This window comes from Triticum dicoccoides, chromosome 2B (assembly GCF_002162155.2).
Source record: "Triticum dicoccoides isolate Atlit2015 ecotype Zavitan chromosome 2B, WEW_v2.0, whole genome shotgun sequence".
Lineage (NCBI taxonomy): Eukaryota > Viridiplantae > Streptophyta > Magnoliopsida > Poales > Poaceae > Triticum > Triticum dicoccoides.
In genome coordinates, this window is record NC_041383.1 from 127,980,520 (window position 1) to 128,002,906 (window position 22,387).

Below are 22,387 nucleotides of genomic sequence, written 5' to 3' on the forward strand. Positions count from 1 at the left end.
AGCCAATCATCACTTCGAGAACTGCAACTTCCAGCTCTGTCAACTTCAGAAGCAGCCTGGCCCTAACGGCGCGGAGACGCCGTCTATTGTGCCTGTGCTCACCACGCCAGCCTCTATGGTGCATGCCCCCTAACGGACAGGGACGGTCTCCCTCTATACGATCTTATATTTCTTTACAGTGGGAGTAATATATGTCACAATCTCAGCAAAAGAGCTTGCTTCTTCAGGTGATCACGGGCGAGATAATATATGTCCACGACGTACGTGAAACTTCAATTGGCTAAGGCAATGCATGTGTCTAGTACAAAGGGATGAGTGATAATACTCGGAGAAGGTTAGCAACCTGCTCAAACCAAATCCTGAAATCCACCCATCAGGTTCTCTAGGTTAGCACTCTAGGTTTGCTATATGCCATTGTCGGGCGGCCATTTTGCGCGGGCAATGAAATGCTCGTTCTGGCTACAGCATGCTCATGGCACTGGGCTGCTCATCCCACTTCTCGAATCGGCTACAGACCTGGTGACTTGACACTTGCTGGAGAATGGAGCGACTGTCGGATTGTTTGTCCAACCCTAGCAACCTCTGCGACCCTCGATACGGACGACGAACCGCAACTGCTGCCAACGGAAGTTTGCTCGTGGAAGAACTTCGATGGCATCGAAGAGAGCTTCTCTTCTGCAGAAACGAAACCAGGAGCCATTAAATCTGGATTCTTATTTGCAACAGTGCTGATACAGAGCCAAGTAATAACTACAGGTTTAGATGGTTTCGGCGTCTCGTATTAGGATTTAGGATAACGGCTACTATTGCATCTACAGAACTTGATGAACGCCATGGCGCCATTAGCACTCACCATGAAGCCTTCCGCAGTTCACAAGCTCACCAAGGTAGTCATGCAAGGTTTTCAGAATGCGCTTCTCTTGCTCTTTGTAAGTGTCTGGCAATCTCTGTTTGGTGGCCGAGGGAATTACAGCTGCAACGCTTGGTGTCAGGAAAAGCCGATCTTGCTCGTTACACATCAGTTTCTGGGTTTCAGGGGACACCGGTCTTCTGTCATACTTGCATGTATCAGAAGGGTCGGACCTTGCTGCTCCTGCCCTTACTTCAGAAACAGGAACTGCGGTTAAACTGTTTTCTGTTGAGCAAACTTGTTCATCGCGCTGTTTCTCGACTGCTTCCATGTCATGGTTTATGGAAGAAAGGCAACTATCTGCTTGATCTAATTTTCTTCTGTTAGTGTTCTCCTTAACACCTGAAAATGAAACAGTAATGAGATTCAGAGAAAATATCCTTACAATACACCTGATAGTGAGTTCTACTTTTAAGGTATGTGCAATTTTTCTTTAGGTGGAGTAACAAAGCAACCCCTCTGAACTGAATGTGACAAGGTCACTGTGTTCTACGCTGTACTTCCCAATAGTTGATGGGAAACCAGCAATAAAAGATCTACGCATGGCCATAGAAGAATGTGAACAAGCAAACACAAAACAATTCAGCATAATGAATCACATATTAGGATCACATCTACAATTGTTCTTTTGGAGAGAACAATACCTACGGATGCTCCAGCAGCTTGCCTTGATACTAGAAGCAATACTTTACAGAGCTCATTGACATTCTCTATCTGGATAACATCAGCTAAAAGTGGCCTTAAGAAGATAAGAAACATATATTAGACAACACAATCAAATGAGTTCAAATGAGAAATTGGTTATAACCATGGACAGAATGTCACCTGTAAGTAACTCCATGCGGTTCTACTTTGACGGCACTTTTAGTGCCTTCTATAGGAACAGGAGTGAGCAAAGACGAAGTCACCTGAAATGGGATAAAAACCAAAAGTATATGTCAATAACCAGAATTTCAACTTTTTTTACCTTTTATTTCATCCAAATGATATGTTCTAGCATTTGAGCTACTGGTCATAAATATTCAGTCGGTCATTTATAGATTATAAAACACCACATGTTCTTGGCTGCTACAGTATATACCTTAAATTGTTTTCTAAGTCGACATAATGAAAAAAAGTCAACATAACGAAAGCCGAAGTCATGAATATAATGGAAGGTATGCTGTAAAATAATTACTTGTGAAGAATCATTGTTGTTGATGAGCTGATCTCTGCCTGAAGAAGCCACTGAGAGATTGGAGAGCTTTTCTGCTGCAGGAGAAAGAGCCGCATATGGTCCAGTAATACCCATTGTAGCAGGATTCTGCATATGATGTGCATAGACAAGGTGCTGCTGGTGCCGGGTGATACGGCGTATTGCTTTCCTATCTTCATTGCTCTCATAGTTCTTGCAATCCATACATTTGCAGTTCTCTGAACAGAGGATATTAGATCGAAAGCACTCACAGTATTTCTTCAGGCACTCGGATCTCTTGCAGTGGCACCCCTTCATGTGCTTACCCACAAGAGGGCCTTCTGCTACTTTAAACTGGGATGTAAAGGGAATGGATTTCATACATGATATGGTAAGGCAAACATATTGGAATACAACTCGGAATTTGGCTTGTTTCTCATATAGCAATTGACTCATGGTATGGGCTCAGAGTCAATGATTATTAAGTGCTAGCAGAATGCCAAAGGTCAAATTTGTCAATTTTAAGCAATGTGCCCAAAAGGAAGTCAGGTAATGGTAATCTATGATTAATTTCTGACATTGGAAGGACAACTTCTAGATGACAAAAGGAGGATTTGAGTTTTCTGTCATTGTTGCTGCACCGATCTTGCTTAACATAGCATGAAAGACAAAATCCGGCAACTATTGCACATATAATAAATAAAGATGTGACACTTAGTCAAATGACATTATGTGCACCGTTTAGGCCACTTCATGTGTTTCTTCATCGTGGTTAAATTTTCCAAACAGACAATAAAACAAGCAAGCAAGCAAATAAGGTTTTAAGATGACATAGATAGCCAAGCCCTTCAGCAACTAGAGAACTGGAGGAAAACACAAGTCATTCTTGGAAAATATACATTGTCCTCTACCTCGCGGTTCTGGGCTGCATGTGGAGGGATGTTCCCAATTTTGGGCATAAAGGCCATAGGATTCCTTTCCATTGCAGCATCTATAGCAACCTGTCTTGCAGCCTCATGACCAACATTATTATAACAGTTTTTGCAGTTGCAATCATTGCAGTATCTACCTGATGCAAAACACTCACAATACCTGGAAATGCATTCAATCAAAAGACCAATCAGTAGAATTCTATGATCTAAAAACAATCCAAGTCGTTGCCTAGCTATTAAAAAAGTAAGGGCTATCAACTGACTTGAAAGAACAAAAGGAGTTCATTAGTAATGCAAGTGTTCAGAAAGAAGGCAAAATCTCATTAATGTTGTAGATATTAGAACATTTTTATAGACTTGGTCAAAGATAAAGTTTGACTTAGGACAAACCTAGAACCTCAATCAATTTGGAGTGGAGGGAGGACTTGTTTTTCTTATAACTTTGGCACTATTTCAGATTATATTTTTGAAAATTCAGTTATTACTTATCCTGATAGTGCAAGACGCAAATGAATGACCACAAAAATCAATAATTATTTGTTCTATTTACTTTCATATTTGCTATTCTAATAAGTACTCTAAAGATGGAGCCTGGCAAAGAAACTGTTTAACCACAAAGCGTAGAACATGAACAATAGCATCAAATTATTAAAGAAAATACTACGAAGAAATAACAACTGTATCAGGTTTCATTTGGAGGTTTAATATACAATCGTTTGCTTGTTTGCATTGTGCCCCTTTGGCAACTTATCGGCAGTACATGACAGAAAGCAATACAGGCATACGCACACGTTATGCACGTACGACGGCAGTGAGATTTTTCACAGCAAGCAATATACAGTACATAAGCACTAATCTTAAAGGGTTATGAAATGACTTGAGGGATAAAATATTAACCTAAAAGAAGATTCAGTAATAAAAAAACCCATATGCTGCATATTGTTTGAATAAATTACAAGGGAAATTACTTCTTCAGACATTTCGAGTTCTTGCACTTGCATTGTGTCCTCCTTGATGTCCTGTCTGTGGATTCACATGATGTTTCACTCCATGGATATCGAGCATTCCATCTCCTGGAGATAGGAAAATTTGCAAAATCAACAAAAATAGTTTCCAGCCAACTCTTCCCTGCTCTCAGAGGATAAAAGGGGAGAAACCTGGACACGATTTCTCAATTAACTTTGAAACACAGAATACCAGCTGCAATTATTTATATAGAAGAAGAAACGAATCCAATGTCCTAGTAGGTACTCCCTCTGACCGGAAATACTTGTCATCAAAATGGATAAAAAAGGATGTGTCTAAAATTAAAATATGTCTAGATACATCTATTTTTATTCATTTTGATGACAAGTATTTCCGGACGGAGGGAGTAGCTACCAATTTCAATTCCTTCAACCAAACATCCCATCACATTATATGCCATAGACTCTAAACAAACATTACTATTCCCAAATTACATGGCAGGGGGAGAGAGCTCACACGTCTACAGAGGTTGCACGCATTGGCAGCACCACCGGCACCTCCGTCTTGGGCAACGATTGTTTCAGAACTGGGGGTGCCTGTTGCAATGGGCGCAGTTCTACCCTTGGTGGTGGCAGCTCTGCAACTTGCAATGCCTCCCGCAATGGTAAATCTTGCGACAGCACAGGTGAAAGCCGCCGCACCTGCAGCTTCTTAGCTGCGGGTTGAGTAGGAAATGGCATGTGGTGCTTTCTAACCATTAGTGTAGGCCATGGCACCGGAGGCCACAGTGGCAGCGCCTGGGAGAGCGATGCCGCTGTTGCGGCACTTCCTGACTTGCGGGCGTAGAAGGCCGAGCAGAAGTTTGGCTGCACTGAACCAGGAGGAAGGTTCAATGGGTTGTCCATTTTGTACCAGTTTTCAGATCCACCTGGGGGCCTTGCTGGGGTTTTCCACTCTCATCTCCGAGTCCGACGTCACCTGGCATCACAGAGAAAATTCATTTGAGCATGATCAGTACTTGGTTGAAGTGTTATCCAGGATGAAGACCTCCAGACTTTTACAGATCAGTACTTGCCAAGCGGTTAATTCACTCTCAAATCAAACCGGAAGGACAATAAACTAGTTAGCGCAAACCCATAATAAAATCCCTAAACCACCAAAATCCGTCCGGCTCCATGAAACATTCGTAAGTAAATCTAACTGATCTGCACACAGGACGCAGTGGCACCCAACGTATCCTTCCTCTTGATCAAACCGATTTCACCCTCACCTCCCACAAATTAATCAGCAGAGCATCGGCACAAATCCGAAACAAACTGGATTCAGCGCTCGCCGCTCGTCAGTTCTGAAGAGCTCTGACACCTCGTAGCGCCGCAAAGCCAGAGCCCGACATTTCATTCGCCCCAGAACCACCCAGTTCCCCACGAACCGAACCACGCCCCTCTCCCCCGGCCGAAAATGCCTCGAGCCCTCACACGATCCACAGCAAAACCATGTACGAAACGGAGAAACATCTAGGAAGAATCAAAGCATCTTAGGAAGGGTTCCTATCCATGAGCCTGTCGCGGATAATCCCCACAGCAAAAACAGCGGCGAAAAGTTGGGAAGGAACCTCATCTCGGACGCGCGCGAGGTCGATCCGCGCCGACGAGAAGATCCGGCGAGGGGGAGCCCGCCGGTGACGGGCGGCGAGGCCGGGTGGGGGAGGGGGGAGCAGGTGGGCGAGGGAGCTGTGCTTTCGATTTCGCCAGGTTTCGCCCCGTTTTCCAGGGGCCGGAGAACAGACGGAGATGGGAGAAGGTATTTGTAGCTGCTGACGCTTGACGGCCGAGAAAAGTATACTTTAAAGCTTTAAGGTTTGAACTGGTAGAGCCCCGTTGAAATTGAACCCTGAATTTCAAATCCCTGAAATTAGCTCCTTCGCCTTACTGGAACCGGCCAATCCAGCATTTCAAATTTCATCGAGTTTGGAGTAGCAGATTGAGGGACACATTGATTTTTTTCATTTTCAACAAAACTTTGGCCAAAATTTTCTGATCATTCTGAGAAATTTTGAATTTCAACAAAACTTCGCCTTACGGTCTAAAAAATGAACACTAATATGCTGATCATTCTGAGAAATTTTCAAAAATAATAATTCCAAGCCGATTAACAATTACAAGATAAATACCAATTCAGCCCGGTTGTTTTTTGAATCTTGTGGTAAGTCAAGGATGTATTTTCAAAAAGAAAATTGACGGGTTTCGGAGTTGAGGGTTGCAAATCGAGCCGAGTGGTTAGTTGGAGGTTGAAATGCGAACCTTTCTCTTGGTACAATATCTTTTCTCTCTACTTTGTGACGTTGTGGAAATTTTCAATGCTTTGTCAACTCTACTCGAGGATAAGTTGGTCCGCGAACCGCAACATGTTTCATGGGACTCCATGGCTGACGAGGACAACGAAAAGGAGTTGGCTCCCCAAACACCACTAGTTGCCACCAAAGCCATCGACTCCAGCAGGTTGTACGTGCAGCACGAGGCGAGCATCTCTTTTCCTACTTTTGTGACGTCGTGGAATTTTTCAATGTTTTGCCACTCTACTCGAGGATAAGGTGGCCCATGAGTTGTTTCATGGGCCTCCATGGCCGACGAGGACAATGAAGAGGAGTTGGCTCTCCAGACACCTCTAGTTGCCACCAAAGCCATCGACTCCAGCAGGTTGTACGTGCAGCATGAGGCGAGCAGCTCTTTTCCTACTTTTGTGACATCGTGGAAATTTTCAATGTTTCGCCACTCTACTCGAGGATAAGTTGGTCTGCGAGCCATGGCATGTTTCGTGGGACTCCATGGCCGACGAGGACAACGAAAAGGAGTTGGCTCCCCAAACACCACTAGTTGCCACCAAAACCATCGACTCTAGCAGGTTGTATGTGCAGCACAAGGCGAGCAACTCTTTTCCTACTTTTGTGACGTCGTGGAATTTTTCAATGTTTTGCCACTCTACTCGAGGATAAGGTGGCCCACGAGTTGTTTCATGGGCCTCCATGGTCGACGAGGACAATGAAGAGGAGTTGGCTCTCCAGACACCTCTAGTTGCCACCAAAGCCATTGACTCCAGCAGGTTGTACGTGCAGCATGAGGCGAGCAGCTCTTTTCCTACTTTTGTGACATCGTGGAAATTTTCAATATTTTGCCACTCTACTTGAAGATAAGTTGGCCTGCGAGCTGTTTCATGGGCCTCCATGGCCGACGAGGACAATGAAGAGGAGCTGGCTTCCCAGACACCACTAGCTGCCACCAAAGCCATCGACTCCAGCAGGTTGTACGTGCAGCATGAGGCGAGCAGCTCTTTTCCTACTTCGTGACGTCGTGGAATTTTCCAATGTTTTGCCAACTCTACTCAAGCATAAGTTGTCGCACGAGCCGCGACTTGTTTCATGGGCCTGCATGGTCGATGAGGACAATGAAGAGGAGCTGCCTCCCCAGACCACTAGATGCCACCGAAGCCATCGACTCCAGCAGGCTATACGTGCAAAACGAGACAAGCAACTCTTTTCCTACTTCACGATGTCGTGGAATTTTTCAATGTTTTGCCAACTCTACCCGAGGATAAGTTGGCCCGCGAGCCGCAACCTATTTTATTTCCATGGCCGACGAGGACAACGAAGAGGAATTAGCTCCCTAGACACCGCTAGTTGCCACCAAAGCCATCATCTCCAGCAAGTTGTACGTGCAACACAAGGCAAGCAGGGGGCATTGACAGAAGGTGCCGCAAGGCATGGATTGCATCGTCCAATGTCGCCAATCCTGGCTTTTGCTTCCCGTGCCATCTCCACTTGGCTCCACCACAGATGCTGTAGATGCTGCAGATGCCTCCTCGTTGGGCACCATGCGACGGATTGCATAGATTCGTTTAGGATGCTCGAGTTGCCTTGAGAATGATTATCGGGCACGTGTGTGTCGCAATGTCTGGCGTCCGCTCAGCTTACTCGCAAAACCTGCCATGCCGCCATCGTCATGTGTCATCAGTGAGCATCCTCGATCTCCAACTCCGCGTCAAGCCAGTTCCAAGGCAATTCGATGTGATTCTTAGAAGTTGATTTGTGTATGCTCCCATAGGCCCAACAACCCCGACTAGTGTGACTATGCAGTACGATTTTGAGCGCAAGCTGAGCTGATGTGCTCGGAACTACAAGGTTTGGCTTCGTTTTAGTTGAAGGAGGCGGTCCAACCTCTATGTGATGTCGCTCAATGTATGTAAGGTTGGATGCTTTGGTTTGGAAGCTTTCTAGAGTGTTCGGGGGTTGCTCCGGATAAGTTCTCTCTTGCACTAGATGTGAAGCAAACCTCCCCTGCTATGGTGGATCCTGATGTTGACTTTGTTGAGGAGAGGGTTGCGGAGCCCTATGGCCGCTTCTCCCCTTGTGCTAGGGTCAGTTCACCGACATTGTCTACCTTGCCCTCTGCGTGTGTTGCCTCTATGAGCGAGGCCACTGCCGTGCTCGTGCCTTCAGTAATGCAGATCATGCCTGAACTTCAGCGGATGTGTAAGGAACCGGTTTCACCACTTTTAGGGGAGAAACTAAAGGGGGCTCGCTCATGCCCTCGGTTGTGACTTTGGCTCATGATCCAACCACCCTGGAGCCTAGCCAAGCATCTGCATATGAAGAGAGGGGTTGACTTGATGCTCGTGCTATGCACTTGCCGAAGCCCATCGGCCCGATGGTTCCTGTGGGTGAGGATATTGTTGTGGCCGGTGTGGTTGTGCCTAATCCCGAGGCCCTCTTCGTCGCTAAGACTTGCGATTTCCCCAGTGAATTGGATGCTGCAAAATATGAAAAGACGATTGGTTGCCTCTTGAAGGGAAATCTTTGAGGGAGAAATGCAAGAAAGGTGGTTCTAATCCTCGACCCAACATCCTCAAGGAAAAATCTAGGAGGAGCAAAAGCAATAAGGGTGGTGCAGACGGAACGCACAGGTGATTCCATGATTGATGGTTCTCAAATTTCTTGGTTGGAAGCCGGGACTTGGTTGTGTCTGTTGACTTTGTTGATTTGTCTCTTTTACTCGACGGGGTTCCCTTTGCGATGTTGAGATCCATGCGTTGGGGAGAGGCATTAATTGTTGGGGAACGTTGCAGAAAACAAAAATTTTCCTACTCGTTTCACCAAGATCATCTAGGAGTTCATCTAGCAACGAGTGATTAGATGCATCTACATACCTTTGTAGATCGCGAGCGGAAGCGTTCAAAAGAACGGTGATGATGTAGTCGTACTCGACGTGATCCAAATCACCGATGACCAGCGCCGAACGGACGGCACCTCCGCGTTCAACACACGTACGGAACAGCCACGTCTCCTCCTTCTTGATCCAGCAAGGGAGGGAGGAGAGGTTGAGGGAGATGGCACCAGCAGCAGCACGACGGCGTGGTGTTGATGGAGCTGCAGTACTCCGGCAGAGCTTCGCTAAGCACTATGGAGGTGGAGGAGGTGTTGGGGAGGGAGAAGGAGGCAACCAAAGGCCAGGGCGTTCAGGTATGAAGTCCCTCCTCTCCCCCACTATATATAGGGGTGCCAAGGGGGGGTGGCCGGCCCTAGGAGATCCAATCTCCTAGGGGGTGCGGCGGCCAAGGGGGGTTTCCCTCCCCCCCAAGGCACCTAGGAGGTGCCTTACCCTCCTAGGACTCTTGCCCCCTTAAACCCTAGGCGCATGGGCCTATGTGGGGCTGGTGCCCTTGGCCCATTAGGCCAAGGCGCACCCCCTTACAGCCCATGTGGCCCCCCGGGACAGGTGGACCCACCCGGTGGACCCCCGGGACCCTTCCGGTGGTCCCGGTACAATACCGATAACCCCGAAACTTGTCCCGATGCCCGAAACAGGACTTCCTATATATAAATCTTTACCTCCGGACCATTCCGGAACTCCTCGTGACGTCCGGGATCTCATCCGGGACTCCGAACAACATTCGGGTTACTGCATATACATATCCCTACAACCCTAGCGTAACCGAACCTTAAGTGTGTAGACCCTACGGGTTCGGGAGACAAGCAGACATGACCGAGACGACTCTCCGGTCAATAACCAACAGCGGGATCTGGATACCCATGTTGGCTCCCACATGCTCCACGATGATCTCATCGGATGAACAATGATGTCGAGGATTCTATCAACCCCGTACGCTATTCCCTTTGTCTATCGATATGTTACTTGCCCGAGACTCGATCGTCGGTATCCCAATACCTCGTTCAATCTCGTTACCGGCAAGTCACTTTACTCGTACCGTAATGCATGATCCCGTGACCAGACACTTGGTCACTCTGAGCTCATTATGATGATGCATTACCGAGTGGGCCCAGTGATACCTCTCCGTCATACGGAGTGACAAATCCCAGTCTTGATCCATGTCACCCAACAGACACTTTCGGAGATACCCGTAGTCTACCTTTATAGTCACCCAGTTACGTTGTGACGTTTGGCATACCCAAAGCACTCCTACGGTATCCGGGAGTTACACGATCTCATGGTCTAAGGAAAAGATACTTGACATTAGAAAACTCTAGCAAACGAACTATACGATCTTGTGCTATGTTTAGGATTGGGTCTTGTCCATCACATCATTCTCCTAATGATGTGATCTCGTTATCAATGACATCCAGTGTCCATAGTCAGGAAATCATGACTATCTGTTGATCAACGAGCTAGTCAACTAGAGGCTCACTAGGGACACGTTGGTGTCTGTTATTCACACATGTATTACGATTTCCGGATAACACAATTATAGCATGAATAAAGACAATTATCATGAACAAGGAAATATAATAATAATGCTTTTATTATTGCCTCTAGGGCATATTTCCAACAGTCTCCCACTTGCACTAGAGTCAATAATCTAGTTACATTGTGATGAATCGAACACCCATGGAATTCTGGTGTTGATCATGTTTTGCTCTAGGGAGAGGTTTAGTCAACGGATCTGCTACATTCAGGTCCGTATGTACTTTACAAATCTCTATGTCTCCATCTTGAACATTTTCTCGAATGGAGTTGAAGCGACGCTTGATGTGCCTTGTCTTCTTGTGAAACCTGGGCTCCTTGGCAAGTGCAATAGCTCCAGTGTTGTCACAGAAGAGCTTGATCGGCCCCGACGCATTGGGTATGACTCCTAGGTCGGTGATGAACTCCTTCACCCATATTGCTTCATGTGCTGCCTCCGAGGCTGCCATGTACTCCGCTTCACATGTAGATCCCGCCACGACGCTTTGCTTGCAACTGCACCAGCTTATTGCCCCACCATTCAAAATATACACGTATCCGGTTTGTGACTTAGAGTCATCCAGATCTGTGTCGAAGCTAGCGTCGACGTAACCCTTTACGACGAGCTCTTCGTCACCTCCATAAACGAGAAACATTTCCTTAGTCCTTTTCAGGTACTTCAGGATATTCTTGACCGCTGTCCAGTGTTCCTTGCTGGGATTACTTTGGTACCTTCCTACCAAACTGACGGCAAGGTTAACATCAGGTCTGGTACACAGCATGGCATACATAATAGAACCTATGGCTGAGGCATAGGGGATGACGCTCATCTCTTCTATATCTTCTGCCGTGGTCGGACATTGAGCTGAGCTCAATTTCATACCTTGTAACACAGGCAAGAACCCCTTCTTGGATTGATCCATATTGAACTTCTTCAATATCTTATCAAGGTATGTGCTTTGTGAAAGACCTATGAGGCGTCTCGATCTATCTCTATAGATTTTGATGCCTAATATATAAGCAGCTTCTCCAAGGTCCTTCATTGAAAAACTTTTATTCAAGTAGGCCTTGATGCTGTCCAAGAGTTCTATATCATTTCCCATCAAAAGTATGTCATCTACATATAATATGAGAAATGCTACAGAGCTCCCACTCACTTTCTTGTAAACGCAGGCTTCTCCATAAGTCTGTGTAAACCCAAACGCTTTGATCATCTCATCAAAGCGAATGTTCCAACTCCGAGATGCTTGCACCAGCCCATAAATCGAGCGTTGGAGCTTGCACACTTTGTCAGCATTCTTAGGATCGACAAAACCTTCCGGCTGCATCATATACAATTCTTCCTAAAGGAAACCATTAAGGAATGCCGTTTTGACGTCCATTTGCCATATTTCGTAATCATAGAATGCGGCAATTGCTAACATGATTCGGACGGACTTCAGCTTCGCTACCGGTGAGAAAGTCTCATCGTAGTCAACCCCTTGAACTTGTCGATAACCCTTAGCGACAAGCCGAGCTTTATAGATGGTCACATTACCATCCGCGTCTGTCTTCTTCTTAAAGATCCATTTATTTTCTATGGCTCGCCGCTCAACGGGCAAGTCAGTCAAAGTCCATACTTTGTTTTCATACATGGATCCTATCTCGGATTTCATGGCTTCTAGCCATTTGTCGGAATCCGGGCCCGCCATCGCTTCTTCATAGTTCGAAGGTTCACCGTTGTCTAACAACATGATTTCCAAGACAGGGTTGCCGTACCACTCTGGTGCGGAACGTGTCCTTGTGGACCTTCGAATTTCAGTAGGAGCTTGATCAGAAGTATCTTTATCATTATCATTAACTTCCTCTCTAGTCGGTGCTGGCACCTCAGGAACATTTTCTTGAGTTGCGCCATTTTCCGGTTCAAGAGGCAATACTTCATCAAGCTCTACTTTCCTCCCACTTACTTCTTTCGAGAGAAATTCTTTCTCCAGAAAGGACCCAATCTTGGCAACAAAGATCTTGCCTTCGGATCTGAGGTAGAAGGTGTACCCAATAGTTTCTTTTGGGTATCCTATGAAGACGCATTTCTCCGATTTGGGTTCGAGCTTTTCAGGTTGAAGTTTCTTGACATAAGCATCGCATCCCCAAACTTTTAGAAACAACAACTTAGGTTTCTTCCCAAACCATAATTCATACGGTGTCGTCTCAACGGATTTCGACGGAGCCCTATTTAAAGTGAATGCGGCAGTCTCTAAAGCATAGCCCCAAAAAGAAAGCGGTAAATCGGTAAGAGACATCATAGATCGCACCATATCTAACAGAGTGCGATTACGACGTTCGGACACACCATTACGCTGAGGTGTTCCAGGCGGCGTGAGTTGTGAAACTATTCCACATTTTCTTAAGTGTGCCCCAAACTCGTGACTCAAGTATTCTCCTCCACGATCTGATCGTAGAAACTTGATTTTCCTGTCACGTTGATTTTCAACCTCACTCTGAAATTCCTTGAACTTTTCAAAGGTTTCAGACTTGTGTTTCATTAAGTAGATATACCCATACCTACTTAAATCATCAGTGAGGGTGAGAACATAACGATAGCCACCGCGAGCCTCAACACTCATCGGACCGCACACATCAGTATGTATGATTTTCAATAAGTCGGTTGCTCGCTCCATTGTTCCTGAGAACGGAGTCTTGGTCATTTTACCCATAAGGCATGGTTCGCACGTGTCAAATGATTCATAATCAAGAGACTCTAAAAGTCCATCAGCATGGAGCTTCTTCATGCGTTTGACACCTATGTGACCAAGGCGGCAGTGCCACAAGTATGTGGGACTATCATTATCAACCTTACTTCTTTTGGTACTCACATTATGAACATGTGTAGCATCACGTTCGAGATTCATAAAGAATAAACCATTCACCATAGGAGCATGACCATAAAACATATCTCTCATAAAAATGGAACAACCATTATTCTCAGATTTAAAAGAGTAGCCATCTCGAATTAAATGAGATCCCGATACAATGTTCATGCTCAAAGCTGGCACTAAATAACAATTATTAAGGTTTAAAACTAATCCCGAAGGGAGATGCAGAGGTAGCGTGCCGACGGCGATCACATTGACCTTGGAACCATTCCCGACGCGCATCGTCACCTCGTCCTTTGCCAGTTTCCGCTTATTCTGCAGCCCCTGTTTTGAGTTACAAATGTGAGCAACTGCACCGGTATCAAATACCCAGGAGCCACTACGGGCACTAGTAAGGTACACATCAATTACATGTATATCACATATACCTTTGGTTTTGCCGGCCTTCTTATCCGCTAAGTACTTAGGGCAGTTCCGCTTCCAGTGACCGCTTCCCTTGCAATAAAAGCACTCAGTTTCGAGCTTGGGTCCATTCTTTGGCTTCTTCCCAGCAGCTTGCTTGCCGGGCGCGGCAACCTCCTTGCCGTCCTTCTTGAAGTTCTTTTTACCCTTGCCTTTCTTGAACTTCGTGGTTTTATTGACCATCAACACTTGATGTTCCTTCCTGACTTCTACCTCCGCTGATTTCAGCATAGCAAATACTTCAGGAATGGTCTTTTCCATCCCCTGCATATTGAAGTTCATCACAAAGCTCTTGTAGCTTGGTGGAAGCGACTGGAGGATTCTGTCAATGACCGCATCATCCGGGAGATTAACTCCCAGCTGAGTCAAGCGGTTATGCAACCCAGACATAGTGAGTATGTGCTCACTGACAGAACTGTTTTCCTCCATCTTACAGCTGAAGAATTTGTCGGAGACTTCATATCTCTCGACCCGGGCATGAGCTTGGAAAACCATTTTCAGCTCTTCGAACATCTCATATGCTCCATGTCTCTCAAAACACTTTTGGAGCCCCGGCTCTAGGCTGTAAAGCATGCCGCACTGAACGAGGGAGTAGTCATCGAAACGTGCCTGCCAAGCGTTCATAACATCTTGTTCTGCAGGTAGAACGGGTGCGTCACCAAGCGGTGCTTGTAGGACATAATCTTTCTTGGCAGCTATGAGGATGATCCTCAGGTTCCGGACCCAGTCCGTATAGTTGCTGCCATCGTCTTTCAGCTTAGTTTTCTCTAGGAACGCGTTTGAAGTTGAGGACTACGTTGGCCATTTGATCTACAAGACATATTGCAAAGTTTTTAGACTAAGTTCATGATAATTAAGTTCAACTAATCAAATTATTAGTGAACTCCCACTTAGATTAGACATCCCTCTAGTCATCTAAGTATTACATGATCCGAGTTAAACTAGACCGTGTCCGATCATCACGTGAGACGGACTAGTCAACATCGGTGAACATCTTTATGTTGATCGTATCTTCTATACGACTCATGCTCGACCTTTCGGTCTTCCGTGTTCCGAGGCCATGTCTGTACATGCTAGGCTCGTCAAGTCAACCTAAGTGTTTGCATGTGTAAATCTGTCTTACACCCGTTGTATTTGAACGTCTGAATAAAACACCCGATCATCACATGGTGTTTTGAAACAGCGAACTGTCGCAACGGTGCACAGTTAGGGGGAACACTTCTTGAATTTATTGTGAGGGATCATCTTATTTACTACCGTCGTTCTAAGTAAACAAGATGCAAAACATGATAAACATCACATGCAATCAAATAATAAACGTGACATGATATGGCCAATATCACATAGCTCCTTTGATCTCCATCTTGGGGCTCCATGATCATCTTGTCACCGGCTTGACACCATGATCTCCATCATCATGATCTCCATCATCGTGTCTCCATGAAGTTGCTCGCCAACTATTACTTCTACTACTATGGCTAACGCGTTTAGCAATAAAGTAAAGTAATTTACATGGCGTTTCTCGATGACACGCAGGTCATTAAAAGAATAAAGACAACTCCTATGGCTCCTGCCGGTTGTCATACTCATCGACATGCAAGTCGTGAATCCTATTACAATAGCATGAACATCTCATACATCACATATAGATCATTCATCATTCATCACAACTTTGGCCATATCATATCACAAACCACTTGCTGCAAAAACAAGTTAGACGTCCTCTAATTGTTGTTGCAAGTTTTTACGTGGCTGAATTAGGGTTCTAGCAAGAACGTTTTCTTACCTACATTAAAGCCACAACATGATTTGTCAACTTCTATTTACCCTTCATAAGGACCCTGTTCATCGATTCCGCTCCAACTAAAGTAGGAGAGACAGACACCCGCCAGCCACCTTATGCAACTAGTGCATGTTAGTCGGTGGAACCGGTCTCACGTAAGCGTACGTGTAAGGTTGGTCCGGGCCGCTTCATCCCACAATACCGCTGAAGCAAGAAAGGACTAGTAACGGCAAGAAAGTTGACAAATCTACGCCCACAACAAATTGTGTTCTACTCGCGCAAGAAGAACTACGCATAGACCTAGCTCATGATGCCACTGTTGGGGAACGTTGCAGAAAACAAAAATTTTCCTACTCGTTTCACCAAGATCATCTAGGAGTTCATCTAGCAACGAGTGATTAGATGCATCTACATACCTTTGTAGATCGCGAGCGGAAGCGTTCAAAAAAACGGTGATGATGTAGTCGTACTCCACGTGATCCAAATCACCGATGACCAGCGCCGAACGGACGGCACCTCCGTGTTCAACACACGTACGGAACAGCCACGTCTCCTCCTTCTTGATCCAGCAAGGGAGGGAGGAGAGGTTGAGGGAGATGGCACCAGCAGCAGCACGACGGCGTGGTGTTGATGGAGCTGCAGTACTCCGGCAGAGCTTCGCTAAGCACTATGGAGGTGGAGGAGGTGTTGGGGAGGGAGAAGGAGGCAACCAAAGGCCAAGGCGTTCAGGTATGAAGTCCCTCCTCTCCCCCACTATATATAGGGGTGCCAAGGGGGGGTGGCCGGCCCTAGGAGATCCAATCTCCTAGGGGGTGCGGCGGCCAAGGGGGGTTTCCCTCCCCCCCAAGGCACCTAGGAGGTGCCTTACCCTCCTAGGACTCTTGCCCCCTTGAACCCTAGGCGCATGGGCCTATGTGGGGCTGGTGCCCTTGGCCCATTAGGCCAAGGCGCACCCCCTTACAGCCCATGTGGCCCCCCGGGACAGGTGGACCCACCCGGTGGACCCCCGGGACCCTTCCGGTGGTCCCGGTACAATACCGATAACCCCGAAACTTGTCCCGATGCCCGAAACAGGACTTCCTATATATAAATCTTTACCTCCGGACCATTCCGGAACTCCTCGTGACGTCCGGGATCTCATCCGGGACTCCGAACAACATTCGGGTTACTGCATATACATATCCCTACAACCCTAGCGTAACCGAACCTTAAGTGTGTAGACCCTACGGGTTCGGGAGACAAGCAGACATGACCGAGACGACTCTCCGGTCAATAACCAACAGCGGGATCTGGATACCCATGTTGGCTCCCACATGCTCCACGATGATCTCATCGGATGAACCACGATGTCGAGGATTCTATCAACCCCGTACGCTATTCCCTTTGTCTATCGATATGTTACTTGCCCGAGACTCGATCGTCGGTATCCCAATACCTCGTTCAATCTCGTTACCGGCAAGTCACTTTACTCGTACCGTAATGCATGATCCCATGACCAGACACTTGGTCACTCTGAGCTCATTATGATGATGCATTACCGAGTGGGCCCAGTGATACCTCTCCGTCATACGGAGTGACAAATCCCAGTCTTGATCCATGTCACCCAACAGACACTTTCGGAGATACCCGTAGTCTACCTTTATAGTCACCCAGTTACGTTGTGACGTTTGGCATACCCAAAGCACTCCTACGGTATCCGGGAGTTACACGATCTCATGGTCTAAGGAAAAGATACTTGACATTAGAAAACTCTAGCAAACGAACTATACGATCTTGTGCTATGTTTAGGATTGGGTCTTGTCCATCACATCATTCTCCTAATGATGTGATCTCGTTATCAATGACATCCAGTGTCCATAGTCAGGAAATCATGACTATCTGTTGATCAACGAGCTAGTCAACTAGAGGCTCACTAGGGACACGTTGGTGTCTGTTATTCACACATGTATTACGATTTCCGGATAACACAATTATAGCATGAATAAAGACAATTATCATGAACAAGGAAATATAATAATAATGCTTTTATTATTGCCTCTAGGGCATATTTCCAACATTAATACCATATGGGGTGTGTTTGTTGGCCTGCCTCCGTGGTCGTGTGTCTCCATGGTCCGTGAGTAGTTGACATGCTTATAGGTTTGTGCTTGTTCGACTGTCTTGAGCAAGTTTGTAACAGCTTTCATCCGGTTTTCTGTAAATTAACGGGCAACTTTCTTATTTTTAATTAATGGATGAGTCAATAATTTTGCCGAGGTTTCAAAATATATACTAATTTATGTTGCCAAATGATAATTGCGCCACGTGGGTGGCACCAAGCAATCCGGTCGTCATGGTTTTTTTTTGAAGGAAGGCCATCATGGCAAGCTTTATTGAATTATAGAACACTTACATCATCCACGAGCTTACTAACAATGACATCAGGTGGCTCGTTTAACCAACTTAGATTCGACTTATTACAAAAGGAGAAGTTAGCTAGCACATGTGCCGCTTGATTACAAGAACGAATACAATGCTTAAAAATGACCTTCCCAATCGACGTACTAATATCAACGCATTCCGTGAAGAGAGCCGCAGCTTCATCCCACCATCTTTCTTGGCCATTGCAGAAGTTAATTACCTGGAGAGAATTTGATTCCGCTTCAATCTGGTTTAGTCCTAGAGAGTCGGCAAAGAATAGCCCATCCCTCATGGCCATCGCCTCCATTGTAATCGCATCCGCCGCCACCGGTACAAAATTGCATTGCGCGGCAATGAAGTTTCCATGAATATCCCTCATAACAGCCGCAGTTGCCCCACTCCCTTCATCTGGAAAAAAGGCTGCATCAACATTTAGTTTTGTGTATCCTGGGTCCGGCTTACACCATTTAGTCTCTGGCATTACATGTGAACTTGTCAATGAATTCTGGAAATTTGAAGCAATCGATAGAATGGATATTGGCCATCTCCAAGAAGGTGGCACCGGCTCATCATGTGTCATTCGCCTACGTATCCACCACAAGTACCATGCTCCCACCATTAGTGCTTGTTTGAAGTTGACATTAGAATGTACCATCAGTAGATCATCCGGAAGGGTTAAAAGATGTTCGAATATAATCGAGCCCGACCTATCCACTGGTACAACATCTTCCACCAGTTGCAACATCCCAAGACGCCTCCACACTTCCTTTGCATGCACACATAGAAATAAAAGATGCCTAATATCCTTAGCACCTTGATGGCATATCGGGCACGCCCCATTAGAACCAATGTGTCTGTTTGTCAGGATTGCCTTTAGCGGAACGATTCCTCGCAGAACCCTCCGGTCGTCATGGTTTTTATAACTAAGGTTGCCATCCGAAAAGAAAAATACAAACTTAAAAAAAAACTGAAACTTGCAGTTTAAAATGAAAGTTGTCATGACATCCTCGCGCCACTAAACCTGCCACCAGAAACGTTCGAAATTGTCACGTGTGCGTGTCACGTGTGACAGGGTCCTTTATGTTCCCCTCATTGACCCGACAAAGCTTACGACTGTAGATGCTCAAGCTCCAATGCCGGAGCGATCCACAACCACGCCGTGCCAAAGGCTGTGGAGTTGACTTCAGAAGCAACATTAGGTGAAAACGGGACAGCGACGGTAGAGCGGGAGGCGATGGTAACACTCGCCTATTGAAACCTGCAAGTCTTCTTAACAACCACCCCGTGGGCAGAAAAGAAACAAGAAGTGCAAGTAATCATTCTTATCGGCGAGCTCAAGAAATGCTCAGAGCCGTGCAACTCGTGCTCAGGTAAGCAAGAACATGAGGCTCCGCTTCTGCAAATCGGTACTGTAGTAAAACTCAATAACCAAGCTTGTGTTCTGTTGTGCATATACAAGAGCAGATTTGCGTCGTCAGGTTTCATCAATGGATTCTCCACAGCTTCAAACCCGCAGTGGTGCAAAAAATTTCATCATTTAGATTGAATTTGTTGTACTGTACGGCGCATCGATCAGGCATCATCGGCCAGTGTATTGAGATGAAGAGTTCGATTGTGGGTGTCCGTGTCCTATCACCAGTGTGATGATACATATGGTGCAGGTTGGCTGGTAAAGTGGCGGTCATCACCGGCGCCGCGAGCGGCATCGGCAAGGCGACGGCCGCGGAGTTCGTCAGGAACGGCGCCAAGGTCATCCTCGCCGACGTGCAGGACGACCTGGGCCGCTCCGTCGCCGCGGAGCTCGGCGCGGACGCCGCCTACACCCGCTGCGACGTCTCGGACGAGGCGCAGATCGCGGCGGCCGTCGACCTCGCCGTCGAGCGGCACGGCCACCTCGACATCCTCTACAGCAACGCGGGCGTCTCCGGGTCCGCGTCCCAGGCCTCCGTGGGCGCGCTCGACCTCGCCGACTTCGACCGCGTGATGGTGGTCAACGCCCGGTCGGCCGTCGCGTGCATCAAGCACGGCGCGCGCGTCATGGCGCCGGGCCGCCGCGGCGGCTGCGTCCTCTGCACGGCCAGCGTCATCGGCGTGCTCAGCTTCGGCTCCCCGATCCTCGCCTACGCCGTCTCCAAGGCCACCGTCATCGCCGCGGTGCGCGCGGCCGCGGGCCCGCTGGCGCGCGACCGGGTGCGCGTGAACGCCATCTCGCCGCACGCCATCGCAACGCCGCTCACGGTGCGGTCCATGGCCGAGATGTTTCCCGGCGCCGGCGAGGACGCGCTGCGGCGGGTGGTGGAGGAGGACTGGAGCAAGCTGGATGGCACCGTGCTGGAGGTGGAGGACGTGGCCAGGGCGGCGCTGTACCTGGCGTCGGACGAGGCCAGGTACGTGACCGGGCACAACCTCGTCGTCGATGGTGGGTTCACCGCGTACAAGAGTGTCAGCATGCCGTTCCTATAGGTGCCGAGGAAGGATCGCTGAACTCCAAACGTACGTGCTTTCGCACTTTAAGAGTGTTCGACACATGGATTGATTTCCATCTACCAAACGAGGATCACCCTACCAATTTCATTCTGCAATTAAACCTGAGTTCTTAGAGGCAACAGAACTATATCAAGAGAACAATAAGCTATGGGCGACGCTACGTCCGCCGGCCGATGTTTAGATTTTACCCATCGCCTCGACGGCTGTTGGATGCTCGAATTGATAGCATGCCCACTCGTTATTTCCTGCAACAAACACTCTGTTGTGGAAATAATACTATTGCCCCCAGCCCCGACAGAGCTGCTCCGCGTGCGGCGCCACCACCAATCCACCGCAAAATCAGCCCGCCATCGGCGTGCATGAACTAAATTGAAGTTTCTACAACACTATGCTGCACCATATCGCGCCTCAGATGGTCGGATCTGACACAAATCAAGCTCACCGAGGGGGGCTGCTTCGAGAACAGCCGCAGCCTCTACTCCAGCATGACGGCGACGAGCTCCCATGCTGGGCACTACTCCGATGATTTCTGCAACTGAAACTATGTTTTTGAAACATGCGTCGTGTTGCAATACTTGGCCTCGTACGCTCTAACATCGTGTGCTGCTCCAACGCTTTCTGCAACCGGGGCTACGTTTCTGAAGCAAGACCCATGCTGCAGAAAAAAACTTCGCCTCCCAAACCATTTTTTTCTGAAACAAGACTTGTGTTGCAGAAACTTGCTAAAACTAGACCCGTTGCTGAAAAAAACTTCACCACCGAATCGTCTTTTTATTACTAAAACAAGATATTTGTTACAGAAACCACCGATCTCTGATTCGTACCTGCTTGAGTCGTCGCCGGCCACCGTCGATCCCGAGCAAGTCGTCATCGCCACCACGGTGCATAAGGCCTGGTGGCCCAACGCCTCGCGCCGCCGTGGCCGTCCGCCGGCTCCCAAATCCAACCGCTCGTCGTCTAATCCAGACGAGCCTCGAAACCCCCCTACTGTTACCCAGTTGCAGGAATGATTGCCTTGAAACAATAGGTGAATTGCAGGAAAACTGACGCGGCTTCCATACGAACCCTGAAACCCCCCTATTGTTACCTAGTTGCAGGAATGGCAGACTTGAAACAACAAATGAGTTGCAGGAAAACAGACGCGGCTTCGGCGGACACAGGTACGCTGTCGGCCGTCTGATCAACACACGATCAAACGGCTACGGAGCCGGTAGACGGGCGCGCGCGATCGGCCAGCAGAAGGTAAGATTTTTCCATAAGCTAAAAATTTGACATCAGATTGTTAGAGGTTTAGGGCGAACGCCTCGGCACCGGCCCGATGACGAGCACGGCCACGTCAGCTCTCTGGAACTGCTCGGGCGCTAGGAAACAGGGCGAACGGAACTTTTTAGCCCACCGCCCCACCCACTCACACGGGTAACCTGCAAAAAATAAGTATTTGTTGTTCTGTTAAAAGTCAAATCATTCCTGCAGTTCCAGACTGCCTAAAGTAAAGGACATACTCCTACACGAATGTGTCTCGCTGTTTGGGAATCTATCCCGTCAAGCCACGTCCCAAATAACATGGTGATATTATTCGGTGGAGTAATATTAAAAGCAATGTGAACAGTCCGCCATAAAACCTTCGCCATCGGACAGTCAAGAAATAGGTGTTTGATGGTCTCATCGCGATCACAAAAACTGCATCTCG

The 22,387-nt window shown here is 47.3% G+C and overlaps 2 protein-coding genes across 2 annotated transcripts; one reads left to right on the top strand and one right to left on the bottom strand.

Moving 5' to 3' along the window:
* Window positions 1-239: 239 nt before the first annotated feature.
* On the bottom strand, window positions 240-5,765 carry LOC119362560 (protein tesmin/TSO1-like CXC 5). The gene is made up of 9 exons (XM_037627802.1): window positions 5,595-5,765; window positions 4,499-4,960; window positions 3,985-4,089; window positions 2,996-3,176; window positions 2,088-2,438; window positions 1,736-1,818; window positions 1,555-1,649; window positions 854-1,252; window positions 240-675 (listed from the first exon to the last, which is right to left on the bottom strand). The coding sequence occupies exons 2-9, from the start codon at window positions 4,885-4,887 to the stop codon at window positions 509-511; spliced, it is 1,770 nt and encodes a 589-aa protein (XP_037483699.1). The 5' UTR covers window positions 4,888-4,960; window positions 5,595-5,765; the 3' UTR covers window positions 240-508.
* Window positions 5,766-7,202: 1,437 nt separating this feature from the next.
* LOC119360655 (momilactone A synthase-like) lies at window positions 7,203-20,771 on the top strand. Its single transcript, XM_037626196.1, has 2 exons — window positions 7,203-7,279; window positions 19,872-20,771. Exons 1-2 carry the CDS (start codon window positions 7,203-7,205, stop codon window positions 20,671-20,673), a joined length of 879 nt encoding a protein of 292 aa, XP_037482093.1. The 3' UTR covers window positions 20,674-20,771.
* The last annotated feature ends 1,616 nt before the right edge of the window (window positions 20,772-22,387 follow it).

What these genes read in the sequence shown, in the direction of transcription:
- LOC119360655 (XM_037626196.1), top strand. Translation starts at nt 7,203, where the DNA reads ATGGCCGACGAGGACAATGAAGAGGAGCTGGCTTCCCAGACACCACTA. An exon ending in AAAGCCATCGACTCCAGCAG is followed by an intron (nt 7,280 to 19,871) that starts GTTGTACGTGCA and finishes CATATGGTGCAG; the next exon opens with GTTGGCTGGTAAAGTGGCGG.
- LOC119362560 (XM_037627802.1), bottom strand. Translation starts at nt 4,887, where the DNA reads ATGGACAACCCATTGAACCTTCCTCCTGGTTCAGTGCAGCCAAACTTC. An exon ending in AGCTGCTGGAGCATCCGTAG is followed by an intron (nt 1,253 to 1,554) that starts GTATTGTTCTCT and finishes TTTCATTTTCAG; the next exon opens with GTGTTAAGGAGAACACTAAC. An exon ending in GAACTGCGGAAGGCTTCATG is followed by an intron (nt 676 to 853) that starts GTGAGTGCTAAT and finishes TCGTTTCTGCAG; the next exon opens with AAGAGAAGCTCTCTTCGATG.